General features: G+C 30.5%; 4 protein-coding genes across 11 annotated transcripts; 2 read left to right on the plus strand and 2 right to left on the minus strand.

Annotated features, from left to right (window-relative positions):
• The first annotated feature begins 2,716 nt into the window (after positions 1-2,716).
• On the plus strand, positions 2,717-6,774 carry LOC141533354 (uncharacterized). 7 transcript variants are annotated; one of them, XM_074252193.1, is made up of 8 exons: positions 2,717-2,886; positions 2,978-3,025; positions 3,106-3,659; positions 3,731-4,578; positions 4,650-4,927; positions 5,006-5,167; positions 5,852-6,143; positions 6,636-6,774. In XM_074252193.1, exons 3-8 carry the CDS (start codon positions 3,652-3,654, stop codon positions 6,731-6,733), a joined length of 1,686 nt encoding a protein of 561 aa, XP_074108294.1. In that variant the 5' UTR covers positions 2,717-2,886; positions 2,978-3,025; positions 3,106-3,651; the 3' UTR covers positions 6,734-6,774. The 7 variants fall into 7 exon arrangements, with proteins under 7 accessions (XP_074108294.1, XP_074108293.1, XP_074108295.1 ...); XM_074252192.1 differs by having other exon boundaries at positions 2,718-2,891; positions 3,114-3,148; positions 3,260-4,578; XM_074252194.1 differs by having other exon boundaries at positions 2,718-2,886; positions 3,751-4,578.
• Gilt1 (Gamma-interferon-inducible lysosomal thiol reductase 1) lies at positions 6,738-8,464 on the minus strand. The gene is made up of 4 exons (XM_074252200.1): positions 8,184-8,464; positions 7,959-8,120; positions 7,385-7,582; positions 6,738-7,285 (listed from the first exon to the last, which is right to left on the minus strand). The coding sequence occupies exons 1-4, from the start codon at positions 8,238-8,240 to the stop codon at positions 7,028-7,030; spliced, it is 675 nt and encodes a 224-aa protein (XP_074108301.1). The 5' UTR covers positions 8,241-8,464; the 3' UTR covers positions 6,738-7,027.
• Positions 8,465-8,601: 137 nt separating this feature from the next.
• Coa7 (Cytochrome c oxidase assembly factor 7) lies at positions 8,602-10,139 on the minus strand. The gene is made up of 3 exons (XM_074252199.1): positions 9,933-10,139; positions 9,726-9,860; positions 8,602-9,194 (listed from the first exon to the last, which is right to left on the minus strand). Exons 1-3 carry the CDS (start codon positions 10,030-10,032, stop codon positions 8,725-8,727), a joined length of 705 nt encoding a protein of 234 aa, XP_074108300.1. The 5' UTR covers positions 10,033-10,139; the 3' UTR covers positions 8,602-8,724.
• Positions 10,140-10,281: 142 nt separating this feature from the next.
• Positions 10,282-17,613, plus strand: LOC141533352 (osmotic avoidance abnormal protein 3). 2 transcript variants are annotated; one of them, XM_074252184.1, is made up of 8 exons: positions 10,282-10,426; positions 10,581-10,740; positions 11,209-11,280; positions 12,757-13,104; positions 13,431-14,353; positions 14,733-14,976; positions 15,154-15,583; positions 15,920-17,613. In XM_074252184.1, the coding sequence occupies exons 3-8, from the start codon at positions 11,209-11,211 to the stop codon at positions 16,270-16,272; spliced, it is 2,370 nt and encodes a 789-aa protein (XP_074108285.1). In that variant the 5' UTR covers positions 10,282-10,426; positions 10,581-10,740; the 3' UTR covers positions 16,273-17,613. The 2 variants fall into 2 exon arrangements, with proteins under 2 accessions (XP_074108285.1, XP_074108286.1); XM_074252185.1 differs by having other exon boundaries at positions 14,745-14,976.
• Positions 17,614-17,953: the final 340 nt, after the last annotated feature.

Below are 17,953 nucleotides of genomic sequence, written 5' to 3' on the forward strand. Positions count from 1 at the left end.
AGAACGATATGTCTTCACAACTTGGTGTCTAATTATACAAAGTCACATGCAGAGCGCACGACTTTCTATTTTTACGCCACTTGACCGTAAGCTAAACGTTGACGCGCGTGTTGTACTCCTTAAAATACTAATGTATATCATCTGAAATAGTTTTTTATCTGAGAAATTTTTTCTAGATCGTAACTAGTATAGACATTAACGTTTTTTTGGGTTAATAACTCGCCAAAGATCGTAATATGCGAGATGAATTTTTTTATAATCTTTTCTTCGTTCTTCTGTATCTTTTTATTTTTATTTTTTAAATTCTTATATATATATATATAACATATAAACCATGTTTTTTATATTGCATTCTCACCCGCATGTGTAAAACGATCGGAATCAGTATATTATTTCAACGACGAAGATACACATGCGGAGTCTATGGTGAACGAGGTTGACAGGTGCCTCGACAAAAACGCTGGGACGACCCCGAGTCACTGTAGTAGCGCGCGCGCGTGTGTGTGTGTGTGTGTGTGTGTGTGTGTAAAATAATGTAAGCAGAGAGGGCTGGCAGACCACATGTGCTACTCTATCACTTAACTACCCGTAATATGACGTACAACGGTCCGTAGCGAGCAAGCATGTGTTGTTGTATTGAACAATCTTGTAAGAACTTGCTCATGTTCACATGTTTTATGGGGGTTGGATGTTGTACTAAGAAGAAATGAAACAAGTGCATAAGACCTATTACTATTACCAAGCTCAAGGGGAAAATGAGATGTTGATGCTACTTTTATATGCTCAGCCCACATATGATTATCTTTGTGGTCATTGACGTCTTCTTCGCGTTGTAAGTTATGGTGATAATATTTTATTTTTCACACTGAAGTTAGACAATAGAAAAAAAATTTTTTTTTTATTTTATTATAATTTAATTAATATAAAAAAAATATGACATTTAATTTAGCTGACAATTTTTTAATTTTCTTTTAAAAAAATTAAAATAAAGTTGATAATTTTTGCAACAAATAAATTATAAAAAAAAAAAAATTAAGAAAAATTGACATTTAGGAATTTTAAAAAATTAAAAATGCAATTTTTTTAAAATCACTTTTTGGAACTAATTTGTTTGTTAAAAAAAAAAAATTAAAAAATTGTCAAGTGACAGCTAAATTTAATGTCATAAAAAAAAATATTAATGTAAATTTTTTAATTATTCAAATGTAGAAAATTTTTAAAAATCACAAGTGTCATTTTTTTTTTAGTTATGTAAGACATTATTTATTAAAAATACAGAAATAAATTTGTTACTAGCTATTATTAAATTTATTTTCTGACAGCTGTTTTTTAAAAATATTTTGTCATGCTAAATAAAAAAAAAAAAAAAAAAATTATTATAATTGATTTATTGTAAAAATTTGAAAAAAAGTTGACAGTGTGATACTTAAAAATTATTACATTAAATAAATAAATAAATTTTGCGGTTGTAAAAATTATTTTACAATGAGATAATTCAGTAGCTTATATTTTTGATTTAACATCTCTATAAAACTAAAATATACTCTATAAATTTGTTCTGACACTTTTAAAAAATCTTTTCTTCTTGACGTTTAGAATTTTAACATCCATGAATCATCAGATGAAATTTTGTTATTACTAAATTTAATAGTGATAAAAAAATAGTAAAATAATGTGAGTATAAAAAAATAATCAGTGATTGGCCAGTTTTATGATAAATATAATGTTATATATTCTTCTTTATAAAATGAATAAAATATAATGTGTTTTTTTGTAAAGCTTTTTTTGTGTCTCGGTAATCTGGTAGCCGTTAGGCAAATTTATAACACGAATGAATGAAAACGTTGATAAATAAAAATGACAAGTGTAGAATTAGGCATAAGAATAAAAAGAAGGTTGATGAAAAAATTAAAACAAGTAGAAAAAAAAGCTCAGCATATAAAAGTGATATAAAAACCTTTTGGATGAGTAGAGAGTAATAAGAAACTGTTGTTAATAAGTGACGCGTGTACGACAGCTGCTTTGACATTTTTTTACCAAAGTCTCAAGTGCATTTTTAATTTTCTCGAGTACTCAGTGACGAAAAGGCCGACTTAACTCTGGACAGGACGAGAAAGTCTTGTCCCCCCCTGTGGTTCGAATAAACTTTTACATTTTTTCAGGATTTCCCAAACCTGTCAAAAATTTTTTTAAATAAATAACGGACTTACGCTTTTGTTCTCTGAGTATCCATCATTATTTATAATTGAATATTAAATTACACACTAATCCACAGTCTTTATTTTTTTTTCTTGTCACCAAAAATCGAATGACACTTGACCATTTTTTAAACAAACAAGTTATTAATAATGACATTGAACTTGGCAGACATTAAAAATTATTTAAAAATTTTATAACAATTAAATTATTATGAAAAACAATTTAATTAAAAAATTCAACATGTAAAAATTAATAAAAATTTATTCAGCAGATATTTAACTATTTTTGGAACATATAAATTAATTATAGTGAAGTATTAGCTGACAACTGTCAATTTTTTTAGTTTTAAAAAAATTTTTAATGTCAGTTAACTTCAGTGTCATTTAAATTATATAATCCTGAAGTTAGCCGTCAGCTGTCAATTTTAAAAATTTTTTTAACAAATTAATTACAATAAAAAAATGCTTTTAAAATTTTCACTTGTAATTTTTATTAATTCTCACATGTGAAACTTTTTAATTAATTATTTTTTTTAATAATTGCATCAATATAAAATTTTAAAATAATTTTTTATGCCAACTTCAGTGTCATTAAATTATGGCAAAAAAAAATTGACTAATTCCTTAAAAAAATTTTTAATGCAATTTTTTGGAACAAATTTGTTTGTTAAAAAAAAATTAAGTAATGGTAAAGTGAGCGCTAACTTTAATTTGATAAATTTACTTCTAAAAAAATAATTAAAAATCTTTAATTTAATAACAATATTTTTTTTTTTCAGTTAACCTAACCTATAAGAAGTAATCTCAACTCTTTGAGGTTCTTTCGGGTAAGTACAACAATAATTAGCATAATATTATTAAAAAAGATAAATAAAAGTCAAGAGAGAAAATATGTCCTAATACTTAGACTTCCAGCTCACAAGAGGACAACGCACTTGAGTCATTAACTTGTAAGCTCCTTGACTTTTGAGTTGCAAGAACGATAACCTCCAAAAAAAAAAAAAAAAAAAAAAAAAAAAACAGAGTAAGATGATTATTATTATTATTGTTATTTTATAAAGCAAGAGACTGGAGCTGAATATGGAAGAATATGAAGATGACGGATCACACAGATATACGGTAGCACCCTTAGTCGCCTATCGGCTGGTAGCTGGGTGCCTAGATGGACCCCTAGTAGAGTTCCAAGTAACTCCAAGTTGATCCAGAGTTACTCCAGAGTTCTCCAGCTTGATGATAACCAGCATCTCAATGGATAGGCCGAGAGCCACGTGAGTGGGCGGCGCAGAGTCTGGTCCTTGGTTCCCTTTGGGCCTTCGATCTTCTTCCAAGGGCTGGAGGGGATGACAGTCTTAGGATTCGTCTTTTTGATTTATTCTAACGGCGCTGGCTTATCTTAACTCAGTAACTCAGTATACTCGCATCTCTGAGCCAGTGATCATCGCGTTAATTTTTGATGACCACGTGAGCGAGTATTTACTTTATTTAAAATAATATTTTTTAATTTCTAATTATTTAATGATGCACGGTGAAAGATTTTTTGACCACAAGCTAGACCTCGGAAGAATATCAGTGATGGAAAGTGAAGAAGACTTTGACCGGAGCTTTGAATTAATTCCCAACACTCCGACAGCGATCGACGGATTTTCTTGGAGCATGTCTTCGCCTACGTTCACCTCCAGCCCGGCTGGCAACGACTGGGACCACATTACCTCCAGTAATATCTTTGAATACCCGCCCAGCAGTCGCGCAACTGCACTGACCATTGGAATAAACTCACCTGGCAGCACTGGCAGCGAAGTAAACACCCCGACATCTTGGATCGGGGAGCAACACTTCCCAGGAAGTGAGTACGGTGAACTCTCTAATGATGGAAACAATGACAACGCCTGGGGGAATAGATTGCCCTCTGTTAGCTCCGCGTTTTCTTTTTCACGTAATTTTTCTAACGGCAATCACTTTTACGATGAAGATCACTATCAGGAGTTCAAAGGACATCAGGCATTTCAGGACACTTATGAACAAGTTCCTGCTTCTATTTCTCTTGGCCCAGGATACTTTGAGGAACAGGAGTTTAATAGTCTTCAGGCTGTTGATGAGTTTGATCTCAGTTTTATTCGCGGAGACCCCACTAGGCTAGTACCTGAGACTTCCAATAATATGTTATCTTCTTTTAAAAATATTAATAATAATAATAATGAGATTAATGATAATAATAATCCAGTTGGCAACTCTATCGGGCATTGTCCGATTGGACACTTGATAGAAAATCAAACTACTAATAGTAATCTCATGAGTTTCAAATCTCAGGAAGATTCTAATCATATTATTATGACACAGAATGAAGGACTTATTATTGATAAACAAAACAATCAAAATAATGGTATGTATTTTTATTTTTAATAAAATTTATTTTATAAATTTTGGATTAATAATTTATTATCACTCTTGCAGGCAAAAGACTCCAGTGTCTTTGGATCAACTGTGGATATGTTTTTAATAATCTTGACGGGCTTGTCAAGCATATCGAAAAGCTACATGTCGAATCTTCTGCTAATAATGGCCACGGAGGAAGAAGATCGCATAAAGATAAAGACAAAGAAATTGGTAACTCCAATGACCAATTTGCGTGCATGTGGCAAGGATGTCCCAGAGTGGGACCATTTAATGCCAGGTACAAGCTTCTTATTCACATGAGGGTTCACAGTGGTGAAAAACCAAACAAGTGTCCAGTAAGTATTTATTTTTTTATTAAAATTAAAAAAAAAAATTTCTTTTTAATTATTTAAAAATTAACAATTATTTTAAAGTTTGATGGATGCAAAAAAGCGTTCTCACGGCTGGAAAATTTGAAAATCCATCAGAGATCTCATACCGGCGAGCGGCCGTACTCTTGCCAGCATGTTGGATGCACCAAAGCTTTCAGCAACAGCAGCGACAGAGCTAAACACCAGCGGACTCATATCGACACGGTAAAAATTTTTTTTTAATTAAACTAATCATTTTTTTTTAACTAATTTAGAATTTTAAAAAAGTGTTGAGAGGTAATATTGATTGTAGCTCTAAAGTTGGAACATATGTTTGTTTTGATAAAAAGAATAGTCCCAAAGGACCCATGTTAAATTTAATTTTCACGTCTTGCATGTCAGAAAATTTCTCACAGGAAAAAATAATTTTTTTTTTAAAGAATTTTCTTTTAAAAAAATTTTTTATTAAAAAAAAAAAATTAATTACCTTTTTAGTAATTTTATTTGGAAAAAAAAAGGATGTCAGAAAATAATTACGGAAATGATAAATTAAACTGTAAAAACAAAATATAATTACCAGAGTTCTATTTACTTTATAACAGTAATTAGATGTAATATTAATCACGCAATGTATAAAACTAGTAATTTATTTATTTATTTATTTAAAAATAAATGCCCTCGGCAATTTACAACAGTATATGACATTTTCTTGTGTCAGAGAATATTTATTTATTTATTTATTTAGTTAGTTAGTTAATATTTATTTACAATAAATAACATCAGTAAAAAAAAAAAAAAAAAAAAAAAAAAAAAAAAATTTAAAAATTTTTAGAGAAGAGAAAAACAAAAAAAAAATTTTTTTAATAATGGATAATTTAATTTGATATTTATTTTTTGTATTTTAAACAGAAACCGTACGCCTGTCAAGTAACTGGATGCGGAAAAAGATACACCGATCCATCGAGCTTGCGTAAGCACGTAAAAAATCACACCGAGACACCTGCAGCAGTATCAACTCCTTCACAATCGCTTATAAATTTACCCCCAAACCCACCCTTGGCTAAAATCGACTGTCAAAAGACGGGAATTCACAACACTTGGGGCCTCGATGGCTTCGAGGACGAGCCGGAATTCGTGCCATTTGAAACAGTCGGAAGATTACTCGGCGAGGAAGAAAATTGTATCACTCTGGACAGCTTAGGTAATTTTAAATCGAAAAAAAAAAAAATTTTTTTTAAATTTAAAATTACCCTCCTGTGTACCATAAATATGTCTATTTTTAATTACTCCGTAATAATAATAGTGATACGATTACTGTGGCGTTCACTTACTCCAATCTCAGAGGAGGTTCGCTCGCGACATGCTCACTTACCACACACCGAGTCTTAAAATAATATTCGTTACTTTTTTGGACTTGATGTGTAGAATAGTTTTTTTTTTTTTTTTTTTTTTTTAATATATTTATACACTTTTTAATTTTAACTTTACAAACGCACGCGCCAATTTAGATACAAGATTGTATCACTGTAACCACGTGTGTCGCACGCGCTCGTATGATTAATCTACTTAAGTTCATTGTCTTAATTTTCTCCAGAGATTTCTATTGTAGCTAACTTTTTATCAAACTTATACTATCAACTATTATCAATATCTAATCAATTTATTTATTTATTTATTTTTTTTTTTTTTTCAGCTTACAATAACGGGATCGAGTGCCAAGATCTGGATCCCGAGATCGAGAAACAATTCTTAGATCTCAGTAGCTTTACAACAGATTTTATAGATCAATAATTAATTATTTTTTCCCATCTATATTATTACTATTATTATTTACATTCAATATTGTAATTATTATTTTTAAATAATTAATTTTATTAAAAATAAAATTAAATTAAGCTTAGATTTAAGTTTGCTTTTAAATGAACATTTAAATATTTGTAAATTCCACAATTCCATTTTTTATACTCTTATACATAAATAATTTTAAAAATCATTTATTTTTGTACATAAAAATGTATATATTGATTTATATAGATATATAAACTTGAATAAAAAAAATAATTAAAGTAATAATAATATTTGTGGTCACTGCCCGCATATCGGAGGCTTAACATCTGATGGCAAATTGTTACAGATTAATTTTTTGAACTGGGTTAGTGCCATCAATTGATTTTCTCCCGTAAACTTGTCATTTATGACAATAGTTGGTACGAAGGATAATGACGGTCTGAGACTGTGTGTCATCTCCCCGTAATTGGCCAGCAAATTATCGCCCGTAACGTCGCTCTCGCATTTATTTAATAATTCTTGGGTTGAGCTTTTCAGGCCCACTGAAGCTGCACACTAAAATAATAAATAATAAATTATAAGTTGTGTTACACAATAAAATAAAATTATACAATGTAATAAATAATCATAGAGAGGCAATTAATTACTACAAACCTGTTGAGCATTAGAAGACGGATCGTCGCTAGACATTGCGCAACCGACGAATCTAACCGAGAGATCTTGTTGATCATCGGCTTTTTCTTCGGATTTAATTGCATGTAAGCCACAGGCCTGGGCTTTGTTTCCTTTACACTCGGGTGGTCCGTGTTGACATAAAAATTTCCATCCACCTGAATCTTGATCGCGTTCATGCTAAAAAAAATTTTAATTATTTTATTTTTAGTATTAATTTAATTAAAATACATCTTAAAATTTTTTAACTAATAAATTATAGAAAAAAAAAAAAATTATTTAAAAAAATTACATCATTAGAAACTCTTAAAAATTGTAAATAATTTAAAAAAATTTTTTTTACTAATAAATTATATTTAAAAAAAAAAAAAAAAAAAAAAATTAGAAATTCTAAAAAATGGTTTTACATTTTTTATTTATTAAATTAGAACTAAAAAATATTTTTTTATTTTTTTATAATAATTTTTTCAAAATAAAAATAAATTTTTAGTCTAATTTAATTTTCATTTAAAAATTATAAATGCAATTATAATTATAATTAAAAAAATAAAATTACCGAGGCCTTGCCGTAGGGAACAAAGTTGATATCTAAGTAGTCTTTCAGCTCGGAATAAGTAGGCACCAAAGATCCTTTTATGAATCTCAAGCTATCACCACAGAGAGATTCGTAGTAAATTGTCACACCTACACAAGCTTTTTGTGAACATCCCGAAGTGACCTGTAAAATAAAATTAAGTAAATAAAATTTCTAGAACCAAGTAAAGCGTAAAAATGTACTCACAGAAAAATAAGCAAGAGCAAAAGTAGCCACAAAGACGCTTGATACTGACGAATGCATGATTACAGCAATACTCCAGAAGAACCTGTGATCGATGTAGAACCTATCCACACTTTCTCTCGTGTGGTTTTGCTCTACCGTAGTTTCTTTTTTTTTATAATGATTATAGTGGGAGAAGGTGAGCTAAAACTTGGAAGGGATAAACTTAGAGAGGGAAAAAAATGGGATAACAACCGCTTTGGTTTATTCAAGGTTCATTGTTCAAGTATAGATTGGATGATTAATGATCCTCAGACAGACCGGTTTTTTTTTCTCGATCAAATTTCGCCTTATTCTTTATTTAATAAAACACTAACTGACATTAATAAAATAATCTATCTGATAAACGATGAATCGTGACACAAATCTATCAAGCACCTGATTAAATTATTTATAATAATTTTAAAAATATTTATTGACAAACTAGCAAAACATTAAATATTGATTAAATATTTAAAAATAATATTTAAATAATTAATTTCTACAGAATATAATACAGATTTATTTACACATCGATACCTTGCCCGAACTCGATTTGCTTTTGGACTTTCTTGAGCTCTTTGTGAAGCACGAGCGCCCGTTCTTTGAACAACTCTGCAAGAGATGCGTTTTTTTCGGCGCCTTCGCCTCGCGCGTGCATCTGCGAGAGATTAGCACACGCGTAAGGGTTCCCCGCCTCGCAAGACTTTATCGACAATTTGTATGCTTCTGTCAGATTTGGCTCCACGTCGTCCTTGAGACCGCCCAAGAAAATCCCGGACAGATAAAAGCAACCTTCGTCTCTGTCGTGCTCGTAGCACCCTTTTGAGAACATTTTCATGCCCAGGGCTACTTGCTCCGCTCGGTTGTCCAGGAATTTAAACTTCGGGGTTGTTGCTAATAAACCGGCTTTTACACATCCGATTCCGTCACCCAGCTCGCAGCCTTTTCTCATGTATTTGAAACACTCTTCCATATTTTGCTCGCAACCTCTACCTGAAAAGATATTTAATTAAAAAAAAATTACAATTGTAGTTTTTTAATTTTTAATTTTAACAAGTGACATTTTTAAAAAAATTTTTTATAATACTACAATTAAAAGACATCTCATAATTTTTAGAAATTTTTTAATAAATAAATTATAGAAAAAAAAATTAATTTAAAAAATAACATTTTTAGAAATTAATTTTTTAGACATAATTTATTATTAAATAAAATTAACTTATTACGCAGCTAGACATTATTAATATATTGAGTAATGCTTTGCTTACACTTAAATAAATATTATTAACTTTTAATAAATCAAATAAATTAATGATACTAATATTGACAGACATTAAAAAAAATTTTTTTTTTATTTATAACAATTAAATTATTATAAAAAACAATTTAATTAAAAAATTCCACATATGAAAATTTTGTAATTTTTTTATTGTTAAACTAATAATTTTTCATTTTAAAATAAAAAAATTATTTACTGTCTGATTTTTTTGATAAAAAAAAAAAATAAAAAAATGTCTTCCTTACCAACACCGACATATCCGCCGAATTTAGCGCAACTTCTCGGCCAATTTCTCTCATCACAATTACTTTTATAAGTCTGAGCAGCTTTCTCATAATCTCGGCTTATACCTTCCAAGTAATCGCCCAAGAGATGACAAGCTAAAATAATAATTTTGATAATAAATAATAAATAAAAAATCAAAATAGTAATTACAAAAGATGATGACATACCATTTGGATTTTTTTCACTTTCACACCCGAATCTGTACTCCGTGTAAATATTTTTCAAGTACGCTTCGACGTCTTCCGCATTTTTAAAATTAAATGCCATAATAAATAATTATATTTTTAATTGAAAAATTATTTACAAATCTTCAGAGAGGACATAACCTCTCTGTCAACAACTCTCGTGGGTTTCAGGAGCAAAATTCATAGCTGACTAGAAACTAGAACTCTTCCTTACCGATTGTACTGGCGTTTGAAAATGGCGCATGCGCGTGACAGTGAAAAAAAACGTGCGCATGAATTAATAGTTGCATGATAGAGAGTAGGAGGATTTAACACAATAATAAAGGATAGTTTTAGTTTGTATGCTACTCTGTCAGTGCAGTTTTGCTTCACTTAACTCTTTAGAAACAAACGTTGCCGCTGAATAATTGATCCTTTTAAATTTCACAATTATTGCATATACAATGCAATCAACTCAGAGTTCATTGAATTTTACGGTAAATTCCGGATTTTTATTCATAAATAAAACCGTAAAATTTTTTTTAGTATTTCTTCTTTTAAAAATGTTTTTTTTTTTTTTTTTTTTTAAATAAATAAATAAATAAATATTACAATTTTTACATTAATATTAATTAAAATTTATTGTTCCAGGATAATTTATTAATGAGCAATAATTACAAAAGAGACAATGGACTAATATTTGAAAAGTGATGTACTTGTTAAAAAACATTTAGGTCATAACTCTTGCACAAAGACTCGGTCACGCGGTCGTCGCGTTTTATCTACCCTCTGTATCTGATAAAATAACAACGTGAGTAAATAATTTAAAATATTAAAACACTAAAATTATTATAAGTACTTATCCTTTTTGTTTGGTTAAGACGAAAATTGTGTCATTAAATTTAGCTGTCATTTCACAATTTTTTTATGAAAATTAATTCAGCAGATAATTGATAATTTTAAGAATTTTTGTAACAAATAAATTATGGCAAAAAAATTGACATTTAGAAATTTTAAAAAGCTACAAATGCAATTTTTTTAAAATAATTTTTTTTGTTACAATTTTTATTAAAAAAAATTAAAAAAAGGTGTTGGATTGTGATTGTGACCACTTTTAGGCCGCAGTTCAGCAGCTGAGTAGTTCAAGGTCAACCGACGAACTCAAAATATTAATTAAATTTTTGATTAGATTAGATTAATAATAATTTAATTTATTAAATGGATAAATAATATTTAATTTAATTGATATTTCAAGTACTTACTTATAATAATATTTCAGATGAGTGAGTCAGTGAAGGTAGCAGTGAGATGTAGGCCAATGTCTCAAAAAGAGCTGTCGGCGGGGTGTCAGGTAAATGAAATGTCAAATATGACAAGTGTTTTTGTAGTGTCATATATTGAGGCAAGTTTCTGCCCAATAACTTTTGTAAATAATTATAGATAAATCGTCATCACTATCGAGCGGTGTAACCTAGCGACCTAATGGTCAAAACACGCAAATGTGTTGTTATGTTATGAAGAACGACGCTGCATTTTTATCTGTTGTCATTAACTGTATTTTACACTCTGTATGTTTCCTGTTAGCTCTGTTTACAGTCGGAAGATAAGATAGTTTAATTAATTGATCATCTGGTGAACTCTAGGAATTTAAATTGATGGAATAGTGACCTATTGCTAAGATAAATTCCAGGCAAAATACTTTATTATAAATATTTATGGATTTTAATTATTTACACAAACTAAAAATTTATTATTTAATACAGATGAATTATTTAATTTAATATTTTTCAATTTTTTTATTTTTATTTATCTGGTAATAAATTTTTAGAGAAAAAAATACAAAATTATTAATAAATCAAAATTATAATTTAATATTTATCATAAATTATATATATATATATATATATATATATATATATATATATATATATATATATATATATATATATATATATATATTTTTTTTTTAGATGATTTGCCCGAGGATTCGATGCGTGACATAAAGTCATTATAAAAAACTATCATTACGATTTAAGTAATTTCTCAATACGTTATGATAAAAAAGAGGTTACTTTTACAATCTGGATTTTGATTTACAAAACAACACAATCTTTACATAACCTCACTCTAGACAAACCAGTTGGATTAATAAATTTGTTTTTGCATTATAATATTACGTTTGATTTATGAAAAATATTATAAATGGAATTATTACACAATTTAATTAAAATTCATCAAAATTACAAATATTAAAATTAGAATTAATTTCTTCACAAAAAAAAATTTTTTTTTTTTACAAATTAAGCGATAATATCATTTTATTATTTCTTCTTTTAATAAAATGATATTTCTTCTTTGATTTTATTTTTTTAAATAAAATTTTTTTTATAAATTTAGTCGTAAAATATTTAGCGATAATTATGGATTAAAAGAAGAAATAATAAAATGATATTTGTTCTTTAAATTAAAAGCCTGTCATCAAGTAATTTAAAAACTTAGAAGTATACAATTTATAGTCTAGACTTAGATCATAATATCAATTGTCCTTGCGACATATCAGGGTCATAACGATTGTGAACTTGCAAACTCCCCTAATAATTAATTAGCTTCAGTATGTAAAGTTCGATGTTAAAATTTAATATTCTATTTTAGATTGACATAACAACTAAAATGTCATAGCAGGTAGTTTATACCCTATTAATCGATTTCTGTCAAAGATGCATATGGTATGTTTGTCTCTAAGCAAAGAAACGTGGGAGTGCGATCGATTGTAACCATTTACGCTCTAGATTAAAAACCAAGATAAAGATAATAAAACTTATTCCAGAATGCCGTCACCATCGACCCACTTTCAAAAAACTGCACCCTCGAAGGTACCGGTGGTTCAGGAAAAATGTACCAATTCGACGCGGCCTTTGGCCCGGAAAGTTCCACGGAGAAGGTCTACGAAGACGTGGGCTCGGTGATCGTCGAAGCAGTTCTCGAAGGGTACAATGGGACTGTTTTTGCGTACGGGCAGACAGGATGTGGAAAGTCTCACACGATGCACGGGTTCATTGAACGCACTCTGGAGCACATATTTGAGGCGACTTCGACAGCTAGTTCTGATACGAGGTACCTGGCGCTGCTGAGTTACCTGGAAATTTACAACGAGCGGTTGAGAGATTTATTGCAGGTAAATTTTGTTAAATTGCACTGTACTTTCTTAACTATTGATATTTTTAAAGATATAAGCTCATCATGATGTTACACTCATTAAGCGCTTTCACCTGAGTACCCACATGCCTTTATATATATATATATATATATATATATATATATATATATATATATATATATATATATATATATATATATATATATATAAAATATATGAAAAATTAATGTGGGTACTCAAATGAAAGGTCTCGATGAGTGTAACATCAGGATGAGCTTATATATTTAAAAATGTCAATTGTTCACAAGATATAAATTAAAAATAAAATATTTCCTCAATTCCAGGACAATCTAGTCGAAGACGCTCTTCAGCTGAAAGAAGATCCTCAGCGAGGAACTTACGTAGCTGGCGGATTGCGGGAAGTAACAGTAAAAAACGCATCGGAGTGTGCTAAATTAGTAGAGCAGGGTGATAAAAGACGTGTCGCAGCTTTTACAAAAATGAATGCTTCCAGTTCTCGAAGTCACGCGGTCCTGACAATATCCTTGGAGGCATTGGCGATGGGGGAGAGCAGCGGCAAAGTGGGCGGCAGTGCCGTGAGGAGAGGTCAGTTACATTTAGTCGATCTGGCCGGTTCGGAGCGTCAAGCGAGAACCGGAGCAACAGGGGATCGATTGAAGGAAGCAGCGAGCATAAATTTGAGCTTATCAGCGCTTGGTAACGTTATCAGTGCCCTGGCTGCTGGTAACGGCAGACACGTGCCTTACAGAGACAGCAAGCTGACCAGGCTGCTCCGCGACAGCTTGGGCGGGAATGCCCGGACTCTGATGATTGCTTGCATCAGCCCGGTGGACGTCGACGCCGAAGAAACTCTCAGCACTCTCAGGTACGCCGCAAGAGCTCGGTGCATCAAAAACAAACCCGTTGTCAATGAAGATCCCAAGGACGCCCTTCTTAGGCAGTACCAGCTTGAGCTGCAGCGGCTGAGAAAGCTGCTGGAGAGCTCGCCCAAGACTGCTGATTACGAGGAAGACTATGATGAGCGCGAGGAGGTTGAGAGAGTCAAGAGAGAGCCTGAGGACACCAGCACTGCTCAGAAACTCAGGGATGAGCTAGACGCCTTGAGGAGTCGCTACGAAGGCAGCAAAGACAATGACAATGACACTGATCTGTTGGAGAACAGCAAGATCTTGCCGATGACTAGCAGGGAAGTCGATGAACGCAGGAGGAAAAAACGGGAAGCTGCGCAAAAAGAGGTCATGAAGAGGTTAGAGAAATTACGGTCATTTTAAACTTTGGTTAATTTTTTTGACGTCATTTCTTTTTGGCCAGTTTTAAGATTTAAAAAAATTTTTCTTAAAAAAAAATTTTGCGCGCCAAATTAATAAAAAATTTAATTTTTGAATAGAAAATAATTAAATAAAAAATACTTTAAGGTCTAAAAATTATAATAAATGGAGCAATACTTAAAAAAAAAAAAAAAAAAAAAAAAAAAAAAAAAAAAAAAAAAAAAAATCAGGTATAAAAATTTTGCAGTTACTGTATTTTAAAATTGGGCATCCGAACTATTTAGATGAAAAAATGACCGTCAAAAATTTTTAAGTCGTTTTATTTATAATATCGGGAGAATTTCTATTAAATTAAAGAAATGACACTAGGTTGGAGCGGCTGACGATTGGCGGTGAAGCTCAAGGGAACACCGAGTTGAGAAAAAGGCGAGAAAGAAGAAGAAGACGACTAGAGATTTTAGCGGCTGCTTTGGAGGCTAGCGCTCAGGATGGCAGCGGGAGTGCATTCGAAGTCTACGGGCAATTGAGGACAACTGAGGACGCATTGAAGAGAATGGCCAAGCGCACAAAACAGCTCGAAGCTGAGGCACTTGATTTGCAGGTATGGTATATATAGATATATAGATATGTTGTTGTGGATTTTATTTACAGTATAATAATTTTTATTGAGAAAATAAACCGTTATGGTAGACAGATTAAACTAGCTTGGATACTTATTGTAGATAGTAGAACACTGGCGTATTAAAGTGTACCGTTATATCCTTGGATTTTTTTGCAGGCATCCTGGGACGCGGAACGTCGTGAACTCCTGCGCCGTGAGCTGCTGGCAACACAGATATGTGAAGCTATGATACCTTATCTGAGGCCAGGTTGTCCGTTCCGTGACCTCGTGGCAGTCCGCTCCTCGGCTACTTGGAGCGATGATCTAAATCGCTGGAGATTACCTGACGCATCGTTCAGGATACCTTTGCCACCGCCGCCACCTTTGACCCGCGACGGTAATTTTAGGTTTAAAGCCGATCTCAATAATAATAGCAATGGGAGCAACAATAGCAATGGCGAACACAATGACAATGAGCATAACAGTGATGATGAGTCAAGGGTGAATGAGGCCAAGAGCTCCAAATGGAGAGACATTGCTGGAACTTACTTTCGCAGAAATAGAATTGATGAATTACTTGCACGTGCTCGTGAAGCTAAAACATTTGGTAATTGTTTTTTATTAATTTTATTCATTGTCTTGACACTTTAGATATTTAAAAAAAATTTTAATATTTCTTCTTATTTATAGACAGTCACATAAATTAATAATTAATTATTTATGATTTAATATAAATAAATAATTTTTTAATTGGAATTATCAAACAAGTGTTGATTAACAAGACAGCTAATAATTTTTTAATTGAATTTTTAGTTTATTAAAATTTCTAGATGTAAGTTTTTTTTTTTTGTCATAATTTATTTCTTAAAAATATTATTAAAAGTATCAAATATCTGGTAATTGAATGAAAATAATTTTTTTGTTTGTATAATTATTATAACAGAGGCCAGCGGACGTATCAGTAAATCAGGTGGCTCGGATGACTCTGTGAGTGGCTATCTCCAGTTGAATGCCCTCAATTTGCAGGGCAGTGCACCTAGCATTAGCGAGATCCCGGGAAAAATACCGATACAACCCATAGCAATTAAAACTGTTAGACCTGTCGGAGCTTTCAATGCCTGGTTGGTCCAAGACAACCCCGGTAAGTCTCCGGGGACGCCTCCGCCTCTGACGTCACTGAAGAAACATCCACCACCTCGGATTCTCGAGGCACTTCCGTCGTACCCGCTGGACTCAGCAGAGAACCGACTGCCGTCTTTATCGGACATTCCTCTTCAATCACCAGACCTCTACTAATTTATACAATCATCCAATTTGTATTTAATACAAACGTAATAAGCATGTTAATGCTAATTCAAAATACTCGTACGTACCTCATATTAATATACTGAAAAAAAAAAAAAAAAAAAAAAAAAAATATTTATTTTTATAATTAATGAGTAACATTATTTTTTACATAATGAAAAATCAGTATTAAATTTAATGCATAAATTTATGGCGTTGCTTAATCCACCGAGAAGAAATAATCTTCATCGTGTTTCTTCGGATCTTAGGTAATTGTAATTTAATAGGTCAAAAAGTTCAAGATAATATATTTAACACTTTAAGAATAAGCTGTATTATTTTTTACAGTTTAATGTCAATAATAAAATAATATTTTAAGCGTAAGCTTAATTATAATGCATTTATTTATTGTGTGACTTTTATAAGAATAATAAAAGTTTTAATTACCAAGTAACTGTCAACTTTTTATCCAATAAATATGCATTAAAGATAATAAAAAAGAAGAAATAAAAATTTAAGTTTTAAATTGTTGATTGTGAATAAAATTGTAAATAAAATATTTATTTAAAGATATTCTACAATTACTGATTATGTAAATTCATCTGTTAAAATTTTTTATCAAGTTAAAAATTAATGTAAAGTGTTTTATTGTATTTGACACTTGAAGAAGAAAAAAAAACAAAAAAAAAAAAAGAGAAAGTGTGTACATAATATTGTAATTACTGTGTGTAATATATATATTTAAAAAAAAAAAAAAAAAAAAAAAAAAAAAAAAAAACTTTACAATTGATTGCCGAGAGATCAGCAATAAATAAAAATAAGGAAGAAATTTATTAAATTTTACTGATGCAGTTAAACCGTTCTACTGCGGTTGAAAGAAGCTCGCGTGTCTCTATGACAACCGATTTCCTGGTGTCTTACGTCCGTTCACGGCTGCATGACTATTCGAGAAAATGATCAACTGCAATGCATATTGCCTTATAATACATGTTTACTATCTAATGGTCATTCCGCGAATTCGCATCTGGACTATGGCATCTATGCGGTAATTCCTAATTATACTTACCGAGTTATATTTATTTAATCCGATGAATAAATCTGGAATAAAAATAAAAAGATTTTTAAAAAAAGTTTATTGAGTAATCTTGTAATAGAGAAGAAATGAAAGTGTTCATTGCCGCTAAAATAAAACCTCTTGTTTCATTTACTCTTTCATTGAACGACTTTTACTTTTTCAGTTACCAGAATTAATGGCACCCGGAGAATAGTGAGTATGCACAAGTGCATTTTGCCGAAAGCTATTTTACTTTCTCTGGTATTTTATAATCGTTTAAAAAATATAATAATAACATTTTTTAAATAAAGAATAAACATAACCTGTATTGTGACTCTTATGACTTCAGACGGTGGTTAACTTTTTTTTTTTCTTCGCAGTTTGCAATTATAGTGTTGAATATTTATTAAAAACAAAAAATATATACGTAATATTCTTGGAATTCATTATTTATATCACCAGTTGGACTCTTGATTAAATAATAGAGTGTCTTCAGATCAATTTAAAATTACGGAGTGACATTTTCTATGTGATATTCAAAATAGAACCATATTTATCTGTCAATTTTATTAATTATTTATCTAAGTATTTTTTTAATTATATAATTATTATCAAATCAGCTGATGTATGAAAATTATT

Source organism: Cotesia typhae, unplaced genomic scaffold, assembly GCF_013202065.1.
Source record: "Cotesia typhae breed Kobodo isofemale line unplaced genomic scaffold, CoteBio_Ctyphae contig_83, whole genome shotgun sequence".
In the NCBI taxonomy this organism is placed as follows: domain Eukaryota; kingdom Metazoa; phylum Arthropoda; class Insecta; order Hymenoptera; family Braconidae; genus Cotesia; species Cotesia typhae.